A 23,411-nucleotide genomic window follows, 5' to 3' on the forward strand; every position below is an offset into this window, starting at 1 on the left:
CCGACCGCCCACTGTCTTTTGACGTCAGGCGGTGCAGGTGCTTAGTCTACAGGGACGTCTTTCGGCGTCGCTGTAGATCAGACCGATGAGCACTCATCCTCTAAGCAGGAGCTGTAACTTACAGCTCCTGATCTTAGAGCAGCCTCCTGAGCACAGCTGGTCGGCAAACATTCGGACCCCAGCTGTTTAACTCTTTGATTACCGCGGTCCGTGACCGCGGCATGATCAAAGGGAATTCCCCTCTTTGATCGCATCACCGGAACGCTGGTGATGCGATCAAACACCAGGGAATCCCTCTGCAGTCAACCCTGGGGACCTACAAAAGACCCCAGGGCTGTCTGTTCCGTGTGCCTGCTGTTCGGGCACACTATGTGCTGCCCGATCAGCAGCCTGTGTCATAGTGACACAGTGTAATGTATTAGCATACAGGAGTATGCTAATACATTACATGTAAAAAAAAAAAAGTTACAAATAAAGTTATCCCTTGATGGGATTAAAAAAAAAAAGTAACAAAACAAATAAATAAATTTAAAAAAGTCCCAAAAAGAGTCTTTATTTTGCATAAAATAAATTTTATTTCCCCTACACTAAATAAAAACAAACAACCTACACATATTAGGTATCCACACGACCGTAATAACCTGAAGAATTAATCTAATGGGTTATTTAGGGTGAACCGTGTACGGGATAAAAAAAAACAAAAAAACTATTCCGAGAATCGCTTATTCCTATATTCACGGCGTGAAAATTTTTTTTTTACCCCCAAACTGTGGGGAAAAAAAATATACTGTTTCTCTCGCATAAAACAAGGCCTCATACAGCCACGTCAATGAAAAAATAAAAAAGTTATAGCTGCTGAAGCGCAGAGAGGCAAAACCAGAAAAATTGAGCTGGTCATTAAGGTCTTTTCAGGCCCGGTCATTAAGGGGTTAATAGGTGCCTGTCAGAATCACGATATACTGCAATACATTAGTATTTTCGCCCTAGAGCATAGTAAAAAAAATAAAATAAACATAATTGGTATCGCCGCGTAGATAAAACTCTGCTGAACTATTACAATATATCATTATTTAACCCGCGCGGTGAACGCCGTAATAAAAAATAATTGTAAACGCCAGAATCTCTATTTTTTGGTTACCTAATCTCCCACAAAAAAATGAAATAAAAAGTGATCAAAACGTCGCATGTACCCCAAAATGGTATTATTAAAAACTACAGCTTATCCCGCAAAAAAATAAGTATACGTGGCAATTGCCTTGCAGGACTTACTGTCCTGCAGAGTTGCCCTGACATCTCGGCGCTGGAGCCCCTGACGCTCTGCTCTGAGACTCAGTGCATAGCTGGGTTTGACTCTGCTGACAGCAGAGTTATACTTCGGGACGGCGTGTCGATACCGCTTCTCAGCTGACAGCTGAGCGCGGTTACAGCAGGGCTGTCTCGGCTGTTCCCCACGCTGCTGCTCTGGCACACAGGGACACCAGCGTGAGGGTACAGTTGCCTTCTATCTGCTCACACTTTGCCGTAGCAGTAATAGGTGGCAGTGCGATTGGCAACAATTTGCCTTGATTTGTTGCACTGTCACTATTTGTAAATTATGTTACACAGCACAGCAAGTTCAAATCATCTTCACTGCGCTGTTTTCCACAAAGACAGCGCAGATACATAAGTGTTTTTGACATACGGTATCATACTTCATAACACTTCATGTGAATCATAGATCAACTGCTCCTGTCTATTTTTAGACTAATCTCTCGATCTTATTGATAGATATAATTGAATTAAATACTGTGTAGCTTCCTGCCTGGTTGCACAGCAGTTATTGTTTTCTACATATACATAACTGACAGCAGTGCAATCACACACTGCTCCCCACGCTGTTGCTCTGGTCCACAGGGGCACCAGCGTGAGGGTGCAGTCAGCAGGCCTATGTTCACACTGTGCCGTGGTATAGTTGCATGGTAGTGCGATTGGCAAATTTTGCCCTGACTTGTTGCACTGTCACAACTTTACATTATTTCTATCGGCACGGTGGGTCAAAAATTCTCATAACTACGCTGCCTGATTACACGGACAGCGCAGATGCCCAAATATGTTTGCTTGACAGCACACCATTCTGTGGTTACCCACGGAGTAGTTATTGCTGTCAGCTTTATTATATAACCCACAGGTTTTGTTGATAACATAAATTTGAATTGACAGAGTGCAGCTTGCTATTATAGTAGCAAAGTAAATTTGTGTTTCCTACCATAATAATACTGACAACATAACAATCTATCAATTTACCATACATTACATGGCCAAAGGTATGTGAGTTTGGGGGTCACTCACACATACCAGTTCGCACTGGTGGACTTTTAGTGTAATTGTCTATTTTAATGCATAACAATAAAAGTTAAATATTAATAGATCACATAACTCTCTCCCTCTTTCCCCTTCCCTACATATATATATATATATATATATATATATATATATATAACTTTATGGGTGGTGTACACCAATGTGATCTGTTGTTCACAGCATTGTGTGATAGGTGGTCTTCCACACATTACTTCGCAAAAAAATAAGCCCTCATACCACTTAATTGACGTAAAAATAAAAAAAAGGTATGGCTCTCGGAATTTGGCGACACAAAATAAATTTTCTTTTTTACACTTAGGTTTTTAGTTGTAAAAGTAGTAAAATATAGAAAAAAACGTATATATTTGGTATCGCCATAATCGTATTGACCCACAGATTAGAGTTAGGCCCCATGCACACTTCAGTTTTTTCCTTCAGGGTGCTATCCGTTTTTGTCACTGATAGCACCCTGAACCCATTCATTTCAATGGGGCCATGCACACTTCAGTTTTTTTGACAGTCCGTTGCTCCTTTCCGATCCAAAGTAGAGCATGTCCTACTTTGGTCCGGGATTCCGTGCAAATCAATGGGGCCGTCAAAAAAACTGTGATCGGCTGCAGCGGTGACATGGATTGAACGTCATCGCTGGAGGCCGGACAGGAGGAATGTAAGTATGAACTTATTATTTTTTTTTAATTACATTAAAGAGGCTCTGTCACCAGATTTTGCAACCCCTATCTGCTATTGCAGCAGATAGGCGCTGCAATGTAGATTACAGTAACGTTTTTATTTTTTAAAAACGAGCATTTTTGGCCAAGTTATGACCATTTTCGTATTTATGCAAATGAGGCTTGCAAAAGTACAACTGGGCGTGTTTAAAGTAAAAGTCCAACTGGGCGTGTATTATGTGCGTACATCGGGGCGTGTTTACTACTTTTACTAGCTGGGCGTTTTGTATAGAAGTATCATCCACTTCTCTTCACAACGCCCAGCTTCTGGCAGTGCAGACACAGCCGTGTTCTCAAGAGATCACGCTGTGACGTCACTCACAGGTCCTGCATCGTGTCAAACGAGCAAGGACACATCGGCACCAGAGGCTACAGATGATTCTGCAGCAGCATCGGCGTTTGCAGGTAAGTCGATGTAGCTACTTACCTACAAATGCTGATGCTGCTGCAGAATCAACTGTAGCCTCTGGTGCCGACACGATGCAGGACCTGTGAGTGACGTCACAGATCTGCACTGCCAGAAGCTGGGCGTTCTGAAGAGAAGTGGATGATACTTCTCATCAGAACGCCCAGCTAGTAAAAGAAGTAAACACGCCCCGATGTACGCACATAATACACGCCCAGTTGTACTTTTACTTTTCAACACGCCCAGTTGTACTTTTGCAAGCCTCATTTGCATAAATACGAAAATGGTCATAACTTGGCCAAAAATGCTCGTTTTTTTAAAATAAAAACGTTACCGTAATCTACATTGCAGCGCCTATCTGCTGCAATAGGAGATAGGGGTTGCAAAATCTGGTGACAGAGCCTCTTTAAAATAGTATTTTCCGCGCGCCGAGCATGGTACTGTCCAGGGTGCTGAAAGCGTTACCGCCGATCAGTGCAGCCCATTAACTCTTTCAGCACCCTGGACAGTACTATGCTCGGCGCACAGAAATGGAAACACGGAGTGCACACGGAAACCACATGGCCGCTAAAACGGGTTCACGGACCCGTCAAAAGCGGCTGTGAAAACGTTGATGTAAGTATGCACGAGGCCTTAAAGAGGCTCTGTCACCAGATTTTGCAACCCCTATCTCCTATTGCAGCAGATCGGCGCTGCAATGTAGATAAGAGTAACGTTTTTGTTTTTTTTTAAACTAGCATTTTTGGCCAAGTTATGGCCATTTTTATATTTATGTAAATGAGGCTTTCTAAAGTACAACTGGGCGTGTTTACAGTAAAAGTACAACTGGGCGTGTATGATGTGCGTTACATCTGGGCGTGTTTACTACTTTTACTAGCTGGGCGTTGTGTATAGAAGTATCATCCACTTCTCTTCAGAACGCCCAGCTTCTGGCAGTGCAGACACAGCGTGTTCTCGAGAGATCACGCTGTGACGTCACTCACTTCCTGCCCCAGGACCTGCATCGTGTCGGCCACATCGGCACCAGAGGCTACAGATGATTCTGCAGCAGCATCAGCGTTTGCAGGTAAGTAGCTACATCGACTTACCTGCAAACGCCGATGCTGCTGCAGAATCAACTGTAGCCTCTGGTGCCGATGTGTCCTCGCTCGTCCGACACGATGCAGGACCTGTGAGTGACGTCACAGCGTGATCTGGCAGAAGCTGGGCGTTGTGAAGAGAAGTGGATGATACTTCTATGCACAACGCCCAGCTAGTAAAAGAAGTAAACACGCCCCGATGTACGCACATAATACACGCCCACTTGGACTTTTACTGTAAACACGCCCAGTTGGACTTTTGCAAGCCTCATTTGCATAAATACAAAAATGGTCATAACTTGGCCAAAAATGCTCGTTTTTTAAAAATAAAAACGTTACTGTAATCTACATTGCAGCGCCGATCTGCTGCAATAGCAGATAGGGGTTGCAAAATCTGGTGACAGAGCCTCTTTAACATGTTTTAATTGCACAGTGAATTCTGTAAAAATAGCGTGCAAAAAACCATGGAGGAATCGCTGTTTTTTCCATTTTCTACCCCAGAAATAATTTTTTCCTGTTTCCTAGTACAACTCGTCCTGCAAAAATCAAGCCCTCATAGGACTATATAGACGGAAAAATAAAGACGTTATGGCTTTTGGAAGGTGGGGAGGAAAAAACGAAAATGAAAATCTGAAAAAGGGCTGCGGCGGGAAGGGGTTAAGTGTTAGCCATAATCATCAACATTAAAAGAAATAATGCTGGAAATAGATCACTCTGTGTATAATGAATCTATATAATATACGAGTTTCACTTATTGAATTGAATTACTGAAATAAATGAACTTTTTGATCATATTCTAATTCATTGAGAAGGACTAGTACATCATCTCAGGAAAAGAGAGAGAGATTTACAATAATAGCGGTGAAACATGGGACTGTATATTACATATATGTTAGTCACATATATAATACCAGTACAGCATGGCGGTAAAGGCTCTAGTGGGCCGCGGCCGCTGAGTCTTTAGTTGTATGAAGCTTTCACTCTGACAGGATACAGCCGCAGTGCACGAAGCCACCCGATTTCCATTGTGCTGCAGTCTCCTCCCCCCGGACTATCCCGAGTTCTCCATCCAACCCCATCCCTTGGTTTCCCCCCTAAGATTTGAGGTTTCCGCCTCTGGTTGTGAGGTAATCGTGTGTTTAAATGCTGCAGACGCCAAGTGTACATCAGCAGACATTCTTCTCCCCATTGAATAACGGTTCATCTCACGTCCATCATGAGCAGCTCCGGAACCCTGCAGCTCGGGCTCATCAACTGCAACAGTAAATATCTCACTGCCGAGATGTTCGGCTTCAAGATCAACGCTTCAGCGTCCAGCCTGAAGAAGAAACAAGTGTGGCTGCTGGAGCCCGTGGGTGAGGAGGCCGTGCTGCTGCGGAGCCACTTAGGCCGATACCTCTCTGCGGACAAGGACGGACGTGTATCCGGCGAGACCGAGGTACCGGACTCCGAATGCCGTTTTCTAGTAAGCGCCCAAGGGGATGGCCGCTGGGTGCTGCAGTCTGAGGCGTACGGCCGTTACCTAGGCGGCTCGGAAGATAGAATCAGCTGCTTCTCTCCCTCCGTATCCCCCGCGGAGAAGTGGGCTGTTCACCTGGCCATGCACCCCCAGGTTACCATATACAGTGCTACCCGCAAAAGATACGCTCGCTTGGGGGCCAGTGGGGAAGAACTATCGGTGGAGCGCGATGTACCATGGGGTCTGGACTCCCTCATAACTCTCCTTTTCCAGGAAAACCGCTACAGCATCCAGACTCCTGACCACCGCCTATTAGCCATGGACGGAAGTCTGAGCAGTGAGCCGGGGCCAGCCACAAAATTCACTCTGGACATTTCGGCGGGGAAAGTTGCCTTTAGGGCGAGTGATGGGCGCTACTTAACCCCCTCCGGACCGAGCGGCATGTTGAAAGCCGGTAAGAACAGTAAGGTTGGCAGAGACGAGCTGTTTGTGCTGGAGAGGAGCTGCCCGCAAGTGGTGCTCACAGCTGGCAATGGGCGTAACGTCTCCACCCGGCAAGGTGAGTGAGAAAACCCCAACTACAGTGCTGGATGCTTGCTGGGTACCAGCCTGATTTGTACGCCTGCTCCGCCATCTGTATATGGGCATAGGGTGTATTTCTTAAACTGATAATTTGTAGTAATCTAGTGTAAGGGACTGATCATCTGCTCTGTATAATAAGGCTATGTTCACACGCTTAACAAAAAACGGCTGTAAAATACAGAGCTGTTTTCAAGAGAAACGGCTGAAAATAGGCCGTGTGCTCAGACGGTTTCCTACATCAGTGGTCTCCTTTGTGGAGAATGGAGTCTTTGTCTGCCGTTGCATAAGGTTGCTCCCCACCCATACTAAGCACATAAAAGGGTTAACCAAATCCAGAGGTCCCCTGCTTCCTTCCCAGCTACTGATCCGGTCACACATGAAGAGGGCGCTGTCTCCTTCCTGCAGCTGTGGTGTCTGAAGTGTGTGATTCTTCTAATGCTCTGCCCCCTATAGCCGACATGGCTTTATTATTCGACAATAGAAGACACTCCTTCTTTGATAACTAAGTAGCGTAGAATATACACTGTGTAATGATACCCTGAACTGTCCACCTGTGTATACCAGGGGGAACATGCCAAAAACCTAGGGGGTACCTGCACTGTCCTCATTCTGTGCATATAGTAGGTGCAGCAACGTTTGATCACAGCCCCGGGGGGATGCGGATGCGCGTGATATAATTTGGTTTGTTGTAGTCTTTACACACCCCTGTGATCAGACCTTTTCCTGTGGAAGACATTGATCCCCCACATCCTGCTGAGTCACCACCATCTGCTCGTGGTCATTAGCTGTATGGGGACTTGTGTTTTGTGAGATGAGTTTTTATTTTTGTTTTTTTTTTTCAGTGGCGCCATTCTGGGGTACATGTTTTTGTTTTTTTTTTTCTCTTTGGGAGGGGATATAAAAAAAACAGCAGTTCTGCCATTATTCTATGCATTTTACATTTAACCCTTTAGTGACCAGCCCATTTTAGGCCCTAATGACCAAGCGATTTTATTCGTTTTTCTAGTCTCATTCAAAGAGCTATAACTTTTTTTTATTTTTTCGTCTACATAGCTGTATGAGGACTTGTTTTTTGCGGGATTTGTACTTTTTAATAGCACCATTTTTGGGTACATCTAATTTTTTTATTAACTTTTTTTTGGGGGGGGGATTATAAAAAAAAATCTCAAATTCCACCATTGTTCTATGCGTTTTTAAATTGACGCCGTTCACTGTGCTGAGTAAATAACATGTTACCTTTATTCTATGGGTTGGTACGATTACGGCGATACCCCATATGCAGAGGTTTTTTATGTTTTACGACTTTTGCACAATAAAAACACTTTTGAACTAAAATTACTTGTTTTTGCATCGTCTCTTTCCAAGAGCCGTAACTTTTTTATATTTTTCCATCAATGTAGTGATTTTTTTTTGGGCTTGTTTTCTGCGGGACGAGACATAGTTTTTATTGGTACTGTTTTGGGGTGCATGGGATTTATTGATTCATTTTTATGACTTTTTTGGGGGGCGATGGAAAAAAATGACAATTTCGCCATTGTTTTTTTCGTTTTTTTTTTTTTTTTTTTTTACGGTGTTCACCTTGCGGTTTAAATTGCATATTAACTTTATTAATGGAGTCATTACGGTCGCGGCGATACCATATATGTGTACTTTTATTTATTTTTTACACTTTTACTAAATCCACTTTTTATGGGGAAAAAAATGGTTTTATTTTTTTACTGTAATTTTTATTAATCTTTATTTCGCGTTTTTCATTAGTCCCACTAGGGGACTTTACTGTGCGATCTTCAGATCACTGCTATACTGCTCTGGTATACCAGAGCATTATTGCCTGTCAGTGTAAATCTGACAGGCAATCTGTTAGGACGTGCCTCCGGCGCGTCCTAATAGGCATATGTCCAGGGCAGAACTGGGGGCTTTTATCAAGCCCCCGGCTGCCATGACAACCCATTGGAGTCCCGCGATTGCATTTGCGGGCCGCCGATGGGTGACAGAGAGAGCTCACTCCCTCTGTAAACAAGTTTAAATTCCGCGGTCGCTGTTGGCGCCATTTAACAGGTTAAACGGCCGCGATCGAAGTAAACTTCGATCGCGGGCGTTGGAGCAGGAGCTCAGCTGTCATCAGACAGCAGAGCCCCGGCTCCAGCCTGCACGGGGGATCCGTGCAGGACTTAGACTAGGCGAACGTGAAAAGGCGTCAGCCTAGCCTAAGGCCCCTTAGTGACCAATGTGAAAAGGCGTATTGTTGGTCACTAAGGGGTTAAACTACTCACTGTAAATAACTAGTTACCTTTTTTTTTTTTCCTGTCGGTTTGTATGACTACGGCAATACCAAATATGTATACGTTTTTTTTGTTTGGCACAATAAAAAAAACTCGAACTAAAATTATTTGTTTTTGTATCTCCTCTTTCCAAGAGCTACAACATTTGTATTTTTCTGTGATATAGCCGTTTGAAGGATTGTTTTTTGCGGTACGAGACGTAGTTTTCATTGGTACCGTTTTGGGATACATTGACGTTTTGGGACTTATTGACTTTTTGGGAGGGTGAACCCCCCCCCCCCCCCCAAGTCATTATGATTGCGGCAATACCACTATATAATAACTTTTTAACACTTTTGCTAAATAATACCACTTTCTACTGTTCATCTTTATTTTAAAAAAAAAAGTGACAAAATGATCGTTTTTTTACCGCTGTTTTTTGTGGTGTTGAAAATGTCACCTCTTCTTTTTTTTACCTGCTCCGGTTGTTCATCTCCTTGTTGAGATATTTCAGTGAGTAGAGAGCAGAGTTACATATTTGGTTATTAAAAAAAAGTATTTGACACATTCGATCCTATGGGCAAATGCACACAACGTGGCTTCCACGGTCCAGGCTTCTTAACCCCCTTCCCGACATTTGTCGTAAGTATACATCATGGAAAGCCAATGCTTCCCGCAAAATGTCGTATACTTACGACAAATGTTTGGCACCGGCTCAGAAGCTGAGTCAGTGCCATAATCGCCGGATCTCAGCTGTATTTGCCAGCTGACATCCGGCTGTAATGGCGGGGACCGAAATTCGCTTAGATCCCCGCCATTAACACCTTAAGTGCAGCGCTCAAACGTGATCGCTGCACTTAAGGTGTTTGCAGATCATCGGCACCCCAGCAATGAAATTGCTGGGGTTCCGGTGGCTGCCTAATACTGGCCTCCCGGTCTGCCTAGCACCAAAGCCAGTCAAGATCCGCCCGGCGGCGGAGCCTGATCGGCTTCCGTAGCCGCCGGAAAGATGGCGCCGGCTAAGGAGCTGATCCGGCGTCATCAGCGGTGCAAGTCAGCTGTATGTTACAGCTGACATCCACCTGTAACGGCAGGAAACGGAGCTAGCTCCAATCCCTGCCATTAAAGGTAATGTGTCGCTAGAAAAAAATTTTTTTTTTTAGTTAAACAATTAGTGTATAGGTGATTAAACATTGTTCTAATTTTTTTCACGAGTCAGGAAATATTATAAATTAGATTCTAATTTATAATATTTCCCAGCGCTGGTCACTAGATGGAGCAATTCCCAAAATTGCAGCATTGCATGTGGTAAAGCAACCACATTGCTTTATGCTGCAAAATTTGAGAAAACTCACTCGCTCTAGTGAGCTCTCAGAATCCCCCCCTCCTTTATCCTGGCTAGTGCCGGGAGAAACGAGGGGATTGAACGGTCAAACCTCCTACAATGTGTGTCGCCATTTTTTGAGCGAACACACAGTGTAGTAGGTTAACATACAGTAGTAAATACACAGACCTAACTTACCTGCTCCTGTCGCGGCCGCTTCCTCCGGTCCGTCCGCTCCGTCTGCTACCTCCGCTCCAAGTGCACAAGTCCGGAAGCCGCGACCGGAAGTAGTAATCTTACTGTCCGGCCGCGACTTCCGGTCCACAAGAAAATGGCGCCGGACGTCGCACAGTTCAACTTGGACTGTGTGGGAGCGGCGCATGCGCCGTTCCCACACAGACGGCGTACAGCATAGTGGATGGAACTGGCCCCGTTCGCATTCACTATGGGACTGTATGTGCCGTATTCCATGTCTGTATGTGTCGTTAATCGACACATACAGAAATGGAAAAAAAAAATGGCAGCCCACATAGGGAAGAAAAAGTTAAACACAAACACACAAATAATTATTTTTTTTTTTTAATAAAACACTAAAATCAAATTGATCTAAAAAATTTTTTTCCTGTGCCACTGGTCCTTTAACCTCTTCGATGCAGCAATCGACAGTGATTGCTGCATCTTAGCGGTTACTAGCAGATCACCAGCCCTGACAGGCAATCAGGACTGGCGACTGCTGTTATGGCAACAGGAGACACCATGGTCTCCTGCTCTCCCACTACGGAAGCCGATTTTAGGCCCTGCCAGGAGGCGAAGCCTACTCGGCTTGCTGTCAGTGAATAACTGACAGATCTAATACATTGCACTACGTAGGTAGTGCAATGTATTAGAAAAAAAAATCTGACCGTTGGACCTTCAAGTCCCCTAGTGGGACTAAAGTAAAGTGTAAAAGAAGTGCAAAAAATAAAAGTTTGAAAACAATAAAAGTTTCAAGTAATAAAATAAAACAAAACACAATCCCCCTTTTACTCTTATCAAGTCCTTTTTATTATTGAAAAATAATAAACCATACGTATTTGGTATCGCCGCGACCGTAACGACCTGAGGGATCAAAATATTATATTGTTTATTGCACGGGGTGAACAGCGTAAAAAAAAACCGTAAAAAACCTTACCAGAGTTTCTGTTTTTTGGTCACTTTGCCCTACAAATATTAGAATAAAAAGTGATCAAAAAGTCGCACGTATCCAAAAATGGTACCTATAAAAACTATAGCTCGTCCCGCAAAAAACAAGCCCTCATATAGCTCCGTCGACAAAAAAATTAAAAAGTTATGGTTCTCACAACTTGGCGACAGAAAAGACATTCTTTTTACAAAAGTAATTTTATTGTGCAAAAAGTTGTAAAACCTAAAAAAGTGCTATAAATTAGGTATCGCCGGAATCGTACTGACCCGTAGAATAAAGTTAACGTAATTTATAACGCTTGGTGAACGCTGTATAAAAAAAAACTACAAAAGCTGTGCCAGAATTGCGTTTTTTTTTGTTTACCTGGCATCCCAAAAAATAGGATAAAAGGTGATCATAAAGTTGCATGTACCCCAAAATGGTACCAATAATAACTACAGCTCGTCCCGCAACAAACCAGCCCTCATACCGCTACGTCTATGAAAAATAAAATTAGTTATGACTCCAATAAGTCAGGAAATAAAAAAATATGCAGTTGTGCCCGAGGGGAACATTTCTTCTGTTTTCAAGAGGCGATTTATCAAGGACCTAAAATTAGGGAACCAGGAAGGGGAGCGCCTAAAGATATCCGCTGGAAGCGACGGTGCCCGTATTCTACCAGGACAACACTTCCTAGCAAAATTCCCCAAACTGGAAAGGTGCGGAGTGTGGACCAAACAGGGGATAAGAAAGGACATCATTTATCAGTGCAACTCCGGCCTGTGCAGAAAGGATTGCTTCACAGCGTAACACACATCTATGGATCATTTTTTTTTTTTTTTACCCCATTATTATACCACCTGACTATGCCCCTTATATACTCTGCCCGGCTTACATGTACCCCCACATTATAAATGGAAACTTCAGCAATACTCAAACAAATCTACTACCAAGCAAAATCCATTCTCCAAAAGCCAAATGGTGTTCCCTCCCATCTGAACCCTACAGCGTGCCCAAAGCGCAATTTCCTTCCACATATATGGCATCGTCATACCCGGGAGAACCCTTTTAAAAATTTTTGGGGTGTGTGTCTCCAGCGTCATAAGCTGGGTGGGCATGACATATTTGCCACTGAATGTCATATCTAGGGAAAAATTGGAAATTAAAAATTGATTTATCCGCAGTGCAATCATTTATGGAAAAGACCTGTGGGGTGAAAATGCTCACTACACCCCTTAATAAATGCCTTGAGGGGTGCAGTTTCCATAATGGTGTCACTTCTTAGGGGTTTCTTTTTATTATTTCACATCTGAGCCTCTGCAGTTGTGAACCAATACTTTGTAAATTGCCAAATTAGGCCTCAATTTGACATGGTATGCTTTCACTCCTGAGTCTGGTCGAATGTCCAGGCAAAGGATTAGTGCCCCATGTAGGGTGTTTCTAAAACCGGGAAACCCAGCATAATATATAGAGAGCTGTCTTGTTATGGTGGCACAAGCTGGGCACCACATATTGGCATATATACGGAAAAAAAAACCATTTTCACTCTGCAACATCGAGTGCACACCAATTTCTGCCAATCACCTGCAGGGTTAAAATGCTTACTACACCCCTAGGTAAATGCATTGAGGGGTGTAGTCTCCAAAATTGGGTCACTTCTGGGGGGTTTCCACTGTTTTGGGCCCAGAGGCGCCCAGAAACCAATCCAGCAACATCTGCACTCCAAATGGCGGCCCTTTCCTTCTGAGCCCTGCTGTTTGCCCAAACAGCAGCTTATGACCACATATGTGGTATTGCCGTACTCGGGGAAAAATTGCTTTACAAATGTTGGGTTCTTTTTTTCCTTTATTTGAGAAAATAAAAAAATTTGCGCTAAAGCTACGTCTTATTGAAGAAAAAGGATTATTTTTATTTTCACTGCCCAATTCTATGAAACATCTGTGGGGTCAAAACGCTCACTACACCCCTAGATGAATTCCTCAAGAGGTGTAGTTTCCTAAATGGAGTCACTTTTTGGGCGTTTTCATTGTTTTGTCCCCTCAGGGGCTTTGCAAATGTGACCTGGCCTCCGCAAATCATTCCTGCTAAATGTGATCTCCAAAAGCCAAATAGCGCTCTTTCCCTTCTAAGCCCCGCTGTGTGTTCAAACAGCCGGTTATTACCACATGCGGGGTATTGTTTTACTCGGGAAAAATAGCTTTGCAAATTTTATGGTGCTTTTTCTCCTTCAGTCCTTGTGGAAATGAGAACAAATTAGCTAAACCTACATTTTCTTTGAAAATATTTAGATTGTCATTTTCACGGCCTACTTACAACCATTTATGCAAAAAACCTGTGGGGTCAAAACACTCACTATACCCCTAGATAATTTCCTCAATGGGTGTAGTTTCCAAAATGGGGTCACTTGGGGGTTTCCACTGTTTTGTTCCGTCAGGGGCTTTGTAAATGTGACATGGCCTCCGAAAACCATTCCTGCTAGATTTGAGCTCCAAAAGCCAAATAGCGCTCTTTCCTTTCTAAACCCCGCCGTGTGTCCAAACAGCCGTTTATTACCACATGTGGGGTATTGTTTTACTCGGGAGAAATTGCTTTACAAATTTTGCGGTGCTTTTTCTCTTTAAGTCCTTGTGGAAATGAGAAAAAAATCGCTAAACCTACATTTTCTTTGAAAAAATTTAGATATTAATTTTTCACGGCCTACTTCCAATAATTTCTGTAAAAAACCTGTGAGGTCAAAATGCGCACTATACCCCTAGATAATTTCCTTGAGGTGTGTAGTTTCCCAGATGGGGTCACTTTTGGGGGATTTTCACTGTTTTGGCACCACAAGAGCCCTTCAAACCTGACATGGTGCCTAAAATATATTCTAACAAAAATAAGGCTCCAAAATCCACTAGGTGCTCCTTTGCTTCTGTAGCCTGTGTTTCAGTCCAGTAGCACGCTTGGGCAACATGTGGGATATTTCCTAAAACTGCAGAAACTGGGCAACAAATATTGGGTTGCATTTCTCTGGTAAAACCTTCTGTGTTATAAAAAAAATTGTATTACAAATTTATTTCTGCAAAAAATTTCTGTAAATTTCACCTCTACTTTGCTTTAATTCCTGTGAAATGTGAAAAGGGTTAAGACCTTTTCTAAATGCTGTTTTGAATACTTTGTGGGGTGAAGTTTTTAAAATGGGGTGACTTTTTGTGGGTTTCTAATATATAAAGCCCTCAAAGCCACTTCACAACTGAACTGGCCCCTGTAAAAATAGCCTTTTGAAATTTTCTTGAAAATGTGAGAAATTGCTGCTAAAGTTCTAAGCCTTGTGATGTCATAGAAAAATAAAAGGATGTTCAAAAAATTATGCAAATATAAAGTAGATATATGGAAAATGTTAATTAGCAACAATTTTGTGTGGTATAACTGCCTGTCTTACAAGCAGATACATTTAAATTGAGAAAAATGCTAATTTTTGCAATTTTTCACAAAATTTTGGTCTTTTTCACAATTAAATACTGAACATATAGAGCAAATGTTGCCAGTAACATAAAGTCCAATGTGTCACGAGAAAACAATCTCAGAATCGCTTGGATAGGTGAAAGCATTCCGGAGTTATTACCACATAAAGTGACACATGTCAGATTTGAAAAATGAGGCTGTCAGGAAGGTCAAAAGTGGCTAAAGAGGGAAGGGGTTAAAGAGGCTCTGTCACCAGATGATCAAATCCCTATCTCCTATTGCATGTGATTGGCGCTGCAATGTAGATAACAGTAACGTGTTTTAGTTTTTTTGAAAAACGATAATTTTTGGCCAAGTTATGAGCAATTTTATATTAAGAATGAGCCTTTCTAATGAACAACTGGGCGTGTTTATTTGTTTTACTGGCTGGGCGTTGTGAATAGAAGTGTATGATGCTGACGAATCAGCATAATTCACTTCTCATCGTTACCACCCAGCTTCTGGCAGTGCACAGACACACAGCGTGTCCTCGCTCGTCCGACGCGATGAAGTTCCTGTATGAGGAAGTGACGTCACAGCGCGATCTCGCAAGGACAAGCTGTGTGTCTGTGCACTGCCAGAAGCTGGGTGGTAACGATGAGAAGTGAATGATGCTGATTCGTAAGCATCATACACTTCTATTCACAACACCCAGCTAGTAAAACAAGTAAACACGCCCAGATGTTACAAACACAATACACGCCCAGTTGGAAATAAGAGAAAATACGCCCAGTTGTCCATTAGAAAGGCTCATTTGCATAAATATAAAATTGCTCATAACTTGCCCAAAAATGATCATTTTAAAAAAAACAAAAAACTTTACTGTTATCTACATTGCAGCGCCGATCACATGCAATAGGAGATAGGGATTTGATCATCTGGTGACAGAGCCTCTTTAAAGTCAATGCACATCGTGTGTGTGTGCATGGTCCATGATGTCAGACAGCTACGGTGCACGAGGCCTTAGTATACCAAAGCATTACTGCGTGTCAGTGTAAAACTGACAGGCATCTATTAGGCCATTCCTCTGCCCTAATAGGCATATAGCCTGAGGGTCCTTTTGTTAAGCTCCCGGCTGCCATGGCAACCCATCAGAGGCCCGGGATCCCATTGCGGGCCACCGATGGGTGACAGAGGGAGCCCACTACCGCTCTGTAAAACACTTAGATTCCACGGTCGCTATTGACCGCCACATCTAAGGGGTTAAACAGTCGCGATCAAAGGAATTTTGATTGCTACCATTAGTGCAGGAGCCAGACTGTCGTCAAACGGCCAAGCACCCACTTCAGTTTGGATGGGACACCTGGGCAGGACTTAGACTAGACCGCCATGAGAAGGCAGCAGCCTAGCCTAAGGCCAGATAGTGACCGCCATAAAAAGGCATATTGGTGGTCACTAACTGGTTAAATATTGATGGGTTACAGGTGTTTGGGTAAACTAGGCCAGTGACTCCCAACATTTTTATAACTAGTAGCCCGTGAAAAATGTTCCCTTCAACTACCCCATCCCTCCTGTAAAAATGTCTGCTCTACTGCTGTCTTTCAGGGAATTCCCAACCAGGTTCCATGAGGTCCAGTGTTTGTAAACCATGAACTACTGTACACCGTGTGAACAGGGCCTAATTCTCAAGGAGTGTTTTGCAGGCAGAAATAATCTGCCTCAAAATTCCTTCATGGATTTTGACCTGCCTGCACTTTCCTGCACTTTCCTGCAGCACCGCAAAAAAAAAATGTTCTGCCTCCCATTGATTTCAATGAGTGGTCAGAGGTGGAGCCGCAGCAAGAAAAGATGTGCCGCTCCCCCCTGCGATCAGCTAAAAGCCGGGGGGGGGGGGGGCGGCGCCACCGCCGCCTCCACCAACCATTGAAGTCAGTGGGAGGCGGGTACTCGCACGTTTTTTGGTGCGGATTCCAAAGTGGTTTCCGCGTTAAACTCTGCGTCAAGAAAATGTGTGAACTGGTAGACTCCTTTTTTTTTTAATTTTTTTTTTATTTATTTTTTGGTTCACAGAATGTTTGGTGTGTGTGTATAACCAGTAGTTCTCATCACAAGTCACAGCACAGAATGGTAGTGAGATTTCTTCTGTTTTTATAAAGACCATCCCGTTGCTTCCGAAATGTCCCTTATGTTTTTTGTTTTTTTTTATCTGATCCATCAATTTTGTATTAATAAATTTATTGTATTTCTTCAGAATGTGCCAGCCTTCCATCTGAGTTGTATGTAGCAGCAGCGGTCATTATGGACTGCTGCACCACGCAACTCCAAATGTGCTGGTGAGGAAAGTCTTTGACCGTACCAGCACATGGAATCCCACTTAGCTACCATGTACTAGGGAGGAATATTTCAACTTTATTCCAAATATATTAATAGGCCTGCTATCTGATGCGTCCAACCCTTTTGTATATGGACGTTTTAATATTTTTTTTGGAGTAAAGTTGGAATGTTACTTACTTTTTTAAACCCAGCGCTGAATCAAGTTTCAATTTTTCTGCTTTGATCTAAATCGTGTGCCGCCACGAGGATCCATGCGCTGTCTGGGCTCGGACATAGGATCGGTGAGCTGGAGGATTCCTCCCCCATTTACTTCTACCATGTACTACCTATCCATTCTGCGTTGAAAAACCTGTGTAATTTCTGCAAAACAGGAAATGCAGCAGATTTGAAAAATTCACAGTAACGCTGGAATCCGTTATGGATTTTGTACACTGCAGGGTCGAGTTATTAAAACTGATGTTTTATACACTGGTCTTAGTTTGAAGGCCGCAGGAGTACAATGTGGGTAAATGTATTAAAAGGTGCACAAATCTTAACCGCTTCCCGACCGCCCACAGTAAATTCACGTCTGCACTTGCTGGGCTCTGTGCAGCGCCAACGTGAATTCATGGTGGGTGTTAAAAGCAAGATCCGTGTGTCTCAGAGTAGGACTTACACCCGGATCGCGCTGTTATCCCCTACCTCTGGTCCCGGAGACATGATCGGGACCTAATTGGTTCAGGTCCCAGTCATGTGATCGCAGGGAAAGTTTGTGGTAGCAACGAACTGGAAAGTTTGTTACTACAACAATCTTTCCCGGGGACCGATTGTGGGTGCTGCAATCGGTTATAAGGCAGAACCCCGGAGGCCATACAACAGCACACGGGTCTGCCAAGCACGGCAGCCTATGAGAACCAGTCGGAGGCCGGTCCTCTTAAGCTTTCTGTCAGTGTGACAGTTTATAACACGTTACACTACCTATGTAGTGTAATGTATTATAGCAGCGATCAGTGCTGCAGGTCTTCAAGTAAAAAGTAATAAAAATGTTTAATAAAAGTGTAAAAATAAGTAAGTTACAAAAACAAAAAATGTTTTTTTTCCTATAATAAGTCATTTTAAACATTTAAAAAAAAGTACACATATTTGGTATGACCGCGTTCACAACGACCCAAACTATAATATTATTTTTCCCGCACAGTGAACACCGCAAATAAAATAATTTAAAAAAACTGTCAATCACAATTTTTTTTTTTGGGTCATCAACCCTCTCAAAATATTGAATAAAAAGTGATCAAAAAGTCGCATGTCAAAATAGTACCAATAAAAACTACAACCCGTCCCGCAAAAAACAAGTAGTTACACCGCTTTTTTGGCTGAAAAATAAAAACTTATGGCTCTCAGAATATGGTGACGCAGAAAATTAATTATTTTATCAAAGTGATTTTATTGCGCAAATGCCACAAAACATAAAAAAAAGATACCATATATATATGGTATCGCCGTAATCGTATCAACCCGTAGAATAAAGTAAAATGTCATTTATAGTGCACAGTGAACACTGTTTTTTGTGACTTTGCTTGCCAAAAAAAAACCAAATAAAAAGTGATAAAAAAATCACATGTACCCTAAAATGGTACCAATGAAAACTACAGATGGTTCCGCAACAAATAAGTCCTCGCACGGCTCCGGTGAAAAAAGAAAGTTCTGGCTCTCAGTATATTGCAACAGTAATTGTGCAGTGTCCAAAAGCAGATAAGATCAGGCGCCATTTATCAGTGCGACATCGGCCACATATCTGCGGATTATTATTTATTTACCGCATGATTATACCCTCTTACTATGTCCTGATGTTCTCCGCACAGATTACACATACCCCCACATCAAACTGGAATACCAGCAAAACCCCAAACAGAACTATTACCACGCAAAATCTGCGCTCCAAAAGCCAAATAGAGCTCCCTCCCTTCTGAGCCCCACAGCGTGCCAAAACGCCAGCTTACGTCCACATATATGGTTTTATATCTGGGAGAATCCGCTCAACATTGTATGAGGTATTTGTCTTCAGTGGCACAAACTGGGCACAACGTATTGTGCATTAAAATGGTATATCAGTGGAAAATTAAAATTTTCACTTTGCACCATCCGCTGCGCATTAACGCCTTCGCGCACCACGACTTAATAGCATGTCATGGTGCAGGGGGGTTATATATGGAGCGGGCTCATGCGCTGCGCCCGCTCCCTATTCTGCAGGTGTCAGCTGTGTATTACAGCTGACACTTAGGACTAACTAACAGGAATACCGATCGCGCTGTTACAGGAGCCTGTAAAAATTATATTCTACTTCTATTATATTGTACCAGCGACCTAATCGCTCATTCCAGTCCCTTTAAGGGACTTTTGGGAGGTTTCCACTGTTTTGGTACCTCAGGGGCTTTGCAAATGCGACATGACACTCAAACCATTCCAGCTAAATTTGATCTCCAAAAGCCAAATATTGTTCCTTCCCTTCGGAGTCCTGCCATGGGTCCAAACAGCAGTTTATTACCACGTATTGCTGTAATCAGGACAAATTGCTTTACAAATTTTGGAATGAGTTTTCTCCTTTATTCATTGTAAAAATTACACATTTCTATGTTTTTTCAGAAAAAAGTAGATTTTCATTTTCACTGCCTAATTCCACTAAATTCACCCAAAAAAACTTTGGGGTCAAAATGCTAACTATACCCCTAGAAAAATTCCTAGAGGTGTGTAGTCTTCAAAATGGGGTCACTTTCGGGGGGTTTCTACTGTTTTGGTCCCTCCAGGGCGTTGCAAACGCGACATGGCACTGAAAACCAATCCAGCAAACTCTGCGCTTCAAAATCCAAATGGCGCTCCTTCCCTTCTGAGCTCTGCCGTGGGTCCAAACAGCAGTTTAGTACCACATATGGGGTATTGCCGTAATCGGGATAAGTAGCTTTACAAGTTTTGGGGTGCTTTTTTTATTCTTCCTTGCAAATATTTTTTTTATATATTTTTTTCAGGAAAAAAAAGCAGATTTTCACTTTCACAGACAAACTCCAATAAATATAGCAAAAGACCTGTGGGGTCAAGATGCTAACTGCGCCCCTAGATAAATTCCTTGAGGTGTGTAGTTTCAAAAACCGTGTAACTTTTGGGGTGTTTCCACTGTTCCAAGACCTCTTCAAACCCGACATGGTGCTGTCGTGGAAATCCATCGCTCAAAATATATTAGACTGAAATTTATACGAGTCCCAACAGACTCTCAAGGCCAGACTCCATTAGTCAGAATCCTAATTAGGATATTTCACCGATATATATCGAGAGACGAGAAGAAAACACACAGACACGCTGAAATGTTCAAAATTCTCATCTGAAGGATTTATTACCAAACTCAAACTGTTAAACTGAAATTCAGAAGGGGTGTAGGCTTGAGGTAAACCAATCAGAGACAATGTAACAATATTTGTTATTCAGTAAAAAGCATACAATAAAATACATCATTATAATTCTTCACACATTATGTTTACAGGTTTCTTATCTCTCTTTTGGACAGAATGTCCTCGTGGAGATGGGGGGAGACCTTCCCTCACGCATACTTGCCATCCCCCCATCTCACTCCCATCTCACTCCCATCTCACTTCCTGTCCATCTTCGCATGGGAACCAAGGTCAAAGATAAAACATACGAAATCAACATTACTTGTATTAAAGGAACAATGACTTTTCTATTCACTACAATAAAACCAAGATGGGAACTCCAGACAAGATGGCTGCTGCACGAAACTAAATCATTTAAACATTATCATCACTTTCACATAATACATATCTTAGTAATTCGGCCTCCTGCTTGATAATTCACAATGTAATTTCATACAGAGAATATAAGCAAATAAATCATCCTTCACAAACCTCCCTTTTTCTCATATTAAATTACAGAAATTATATATTATGATTATGAAAGTCAAACAATATATCAATAGGGCCACAACTAATATGATGCCATCACCAATGTCCGGTTAGGGTATGGGGTCCCACCAGTGTATCGACAAGTCATGTACATCATCGTCCTCTTCTTCTCCTGTCTTCTGATTAGAACACTTGATACTGCTGACGGATTCACTCAGGTCTTTGGTCTTTACTTGGAATTTTGCTGATGTCATCACGACTTGATTTGGTCCTTTTCATCTGTCAGACACCGTCTCTTTTAGTTTACGTCACCGGGCTATACACAACACCTCATGCTGTGAGCCTGGTGTGAGATCCCACGTAGGCGGATTAGTGGGGTGTTATTGTGACCCCACAAACCCTCCGCTCATCTGTCTTCTTACTTGTCTGGGCGGCTGCTTGGAATTGTGACACTGCCGTCAGTTCATGACAAACGCGTTGTACTGGCTCCGGCTGCGCCTGCCGCACTTCAGTAATGGAGTTCATCGTATTAAAAATCTTTTAGTTCATGTTTACTGGCACTTTCTGGGGAACCCCAACCCTTGTCAATTGTTACTAATCTGGTGATAACATCTACGTACTATAAAAGTTGTTCTAAGTACATACAATAACAATGTCAGGCCCTTAAACTAAATCAAACAAACAAACACCTTTTATATAAGAAAAACTTCTCTGTTCCAATGGACAGGGCACCTAGAAGATGTGTAATTATTGGGTACATTTCATATGGTGTCACGCTTTCCAGCAGGATTTGTACGTTGATCTGAGCTGATTGCCTGGAACATTTCCAGCTCACCAAAATATACACAGATTCCACATGTTTATCTGACAAATGTCACAAACCAATTTTTCTTACTCTAATTTGTATTGCATGGGGAGGCCTCTCAAGGTCTGTTCTCTTTGTGGGAGGCGGGTATGATAAGGTTGGCACCGGTCTGCCAGGACTGTTCTGTAGGCAAATCAAACAGCTCTAACAGAATTTAGCAGCAACAGCTGTAAAGCCTGGGACATACCAATTAGATCTCACCAAATCGATCCTTGCAGTCTTGGGGCATATGTGAGATCATACACCATCAATGCAAAAGCCATCAAGAGTGCCTTGGGTCTTACCGGTTCACGTTCCCTTATCCGTCCACATTCTGTTAGAATCTGGTTCTCACGCCTTCCGCTCCCAGTTGGACTCGTCCTATGGAGAACAAGCTTTTTCATTGTATAAACATTAATTGATCTTAATCAAATAATTAATTTGAAGAAAAACATTAACAAATAACATCTTTACATCAAACGTTCACATTGAGCAATAACTAGAAATGATACATGCAAACTCATTTTTCTTCTTTATATATATATATATATATATATATATACACACACACACAAACACTGCACAGAATTTTCCTTTCACAATAACAACGACAAAAAACAAATAACTAAAAATGTTTTCAAATGGGAATATTCCACTTCTGTACCTTTTTATCTGACGCATGACTCTAATAGTCCAATGCTAAGGCTGATCCAGAACTTTACATAAAACTTAACTTCAGTATTTAATATTCCCACAACACTTCTTAAATACAATTATTAAACAAACTAACTTTGGAATAACATCTGGAGAACTGCTGATATCGTATTGTACAAACATCAGGTCAATACTTGGGATAACACTATTCCCCTGTCACTTACACACAACGTCTGCAGTGTGGAAAATACAGGCCGGGCTTCAGGCCTCCCTGAGAACAGGTCTACACACACGAGCACCGCGTCATACACTTCTACCTCGGGTAGTTGTATGTTCTGCAGTCGCTGGGACGGGTAATCTGGCCGGGCTGCACTTTTCACAGGTACCTTTGCTGTTTTACCTATGTCATGCCATGTGCACATCATGCAGGCTGCTACAAACCTAGTGCTTGCATTATTGTATCCAGGGACAAGCCAATTTACTGACACCTGGCTGCATATACCCTTGTTGTCAGTTCTGTTTTCTCTTGCTCTCTCAATTGGCTTACCCAATGATCCAATAAAGTTCCTACTACCAATGGGCCCATAATTGTGGGCGATGCCAAAAGCGTACCTAGAGTCAGTGTAAATGTCGGCCGTCTTACCTTCTGCCAGGTTACAGCCTCAGCGAGCACCTCCAACTCCGCTCCTTGAGATGAACAAGAAGGTGAGAGTGGTTTCTGGGTAATTTACCTTGTGCCTCGTATCCTGTTCTACACATGCTGTATATGATAAAGTATGTCTACATTACAAATTTACATTGGAAACCCATGTCACATATAGATAGAACATTTCAAAAGGGTGGAGTTTTATTGTTCCACATTTATCTGATGATCCAGAACACTTGTAAATCCCACCCACCAGGTCCTGTAAATACCTGATTAATACAA

At 42.5% G+C, this 23,411-nt stretch overlaps 1 protein-coding gene across 2 annotated transcripts in view; it reads left to right on the forward strand.

The window, feature by feature from the left end:
* The first annotated feature begins 5,525 nt into the window (after positions 1-5,525).
* Positions 5,526-23,411, forward strand: part of FSCN1 (fascin actin-bundling protein 1) — a 63,973-nt gene continuing 46,087 nt past the window's right edge. The window contains exon 1 of one of the 2 annotated variants that reach the window (XM_075830022.1): positions 5,526-6,571. In XM_075830022.1, coding sequence (XP_075686137.1) covers positions 5,770-6,571 — 802 coding nt within the window. In that variant the 5' untranslated portion in view covers positions 5,526-5,769. The remainder of the gene's footprint in view (positions 6,572-23,411) is intronic. The other variant, XM_075830021.1, reaches the window with a different exon arrangement.

Source organism: Rhinoderma darwinii, chromosome 6, assembly GCF_050947455.1.
Source record: "Rhinoderma darwinii isolate aRhiDar2 chromosome 6, aRhiDar2.hap1, whole genome shotgun sequence".
Lineage (NCBI taxonomy): Eukaryota > Metazoa > Chordata > Amphibia > Anura > Rhinodermatidae > Rhinoderma > Rhinoderma darwinii.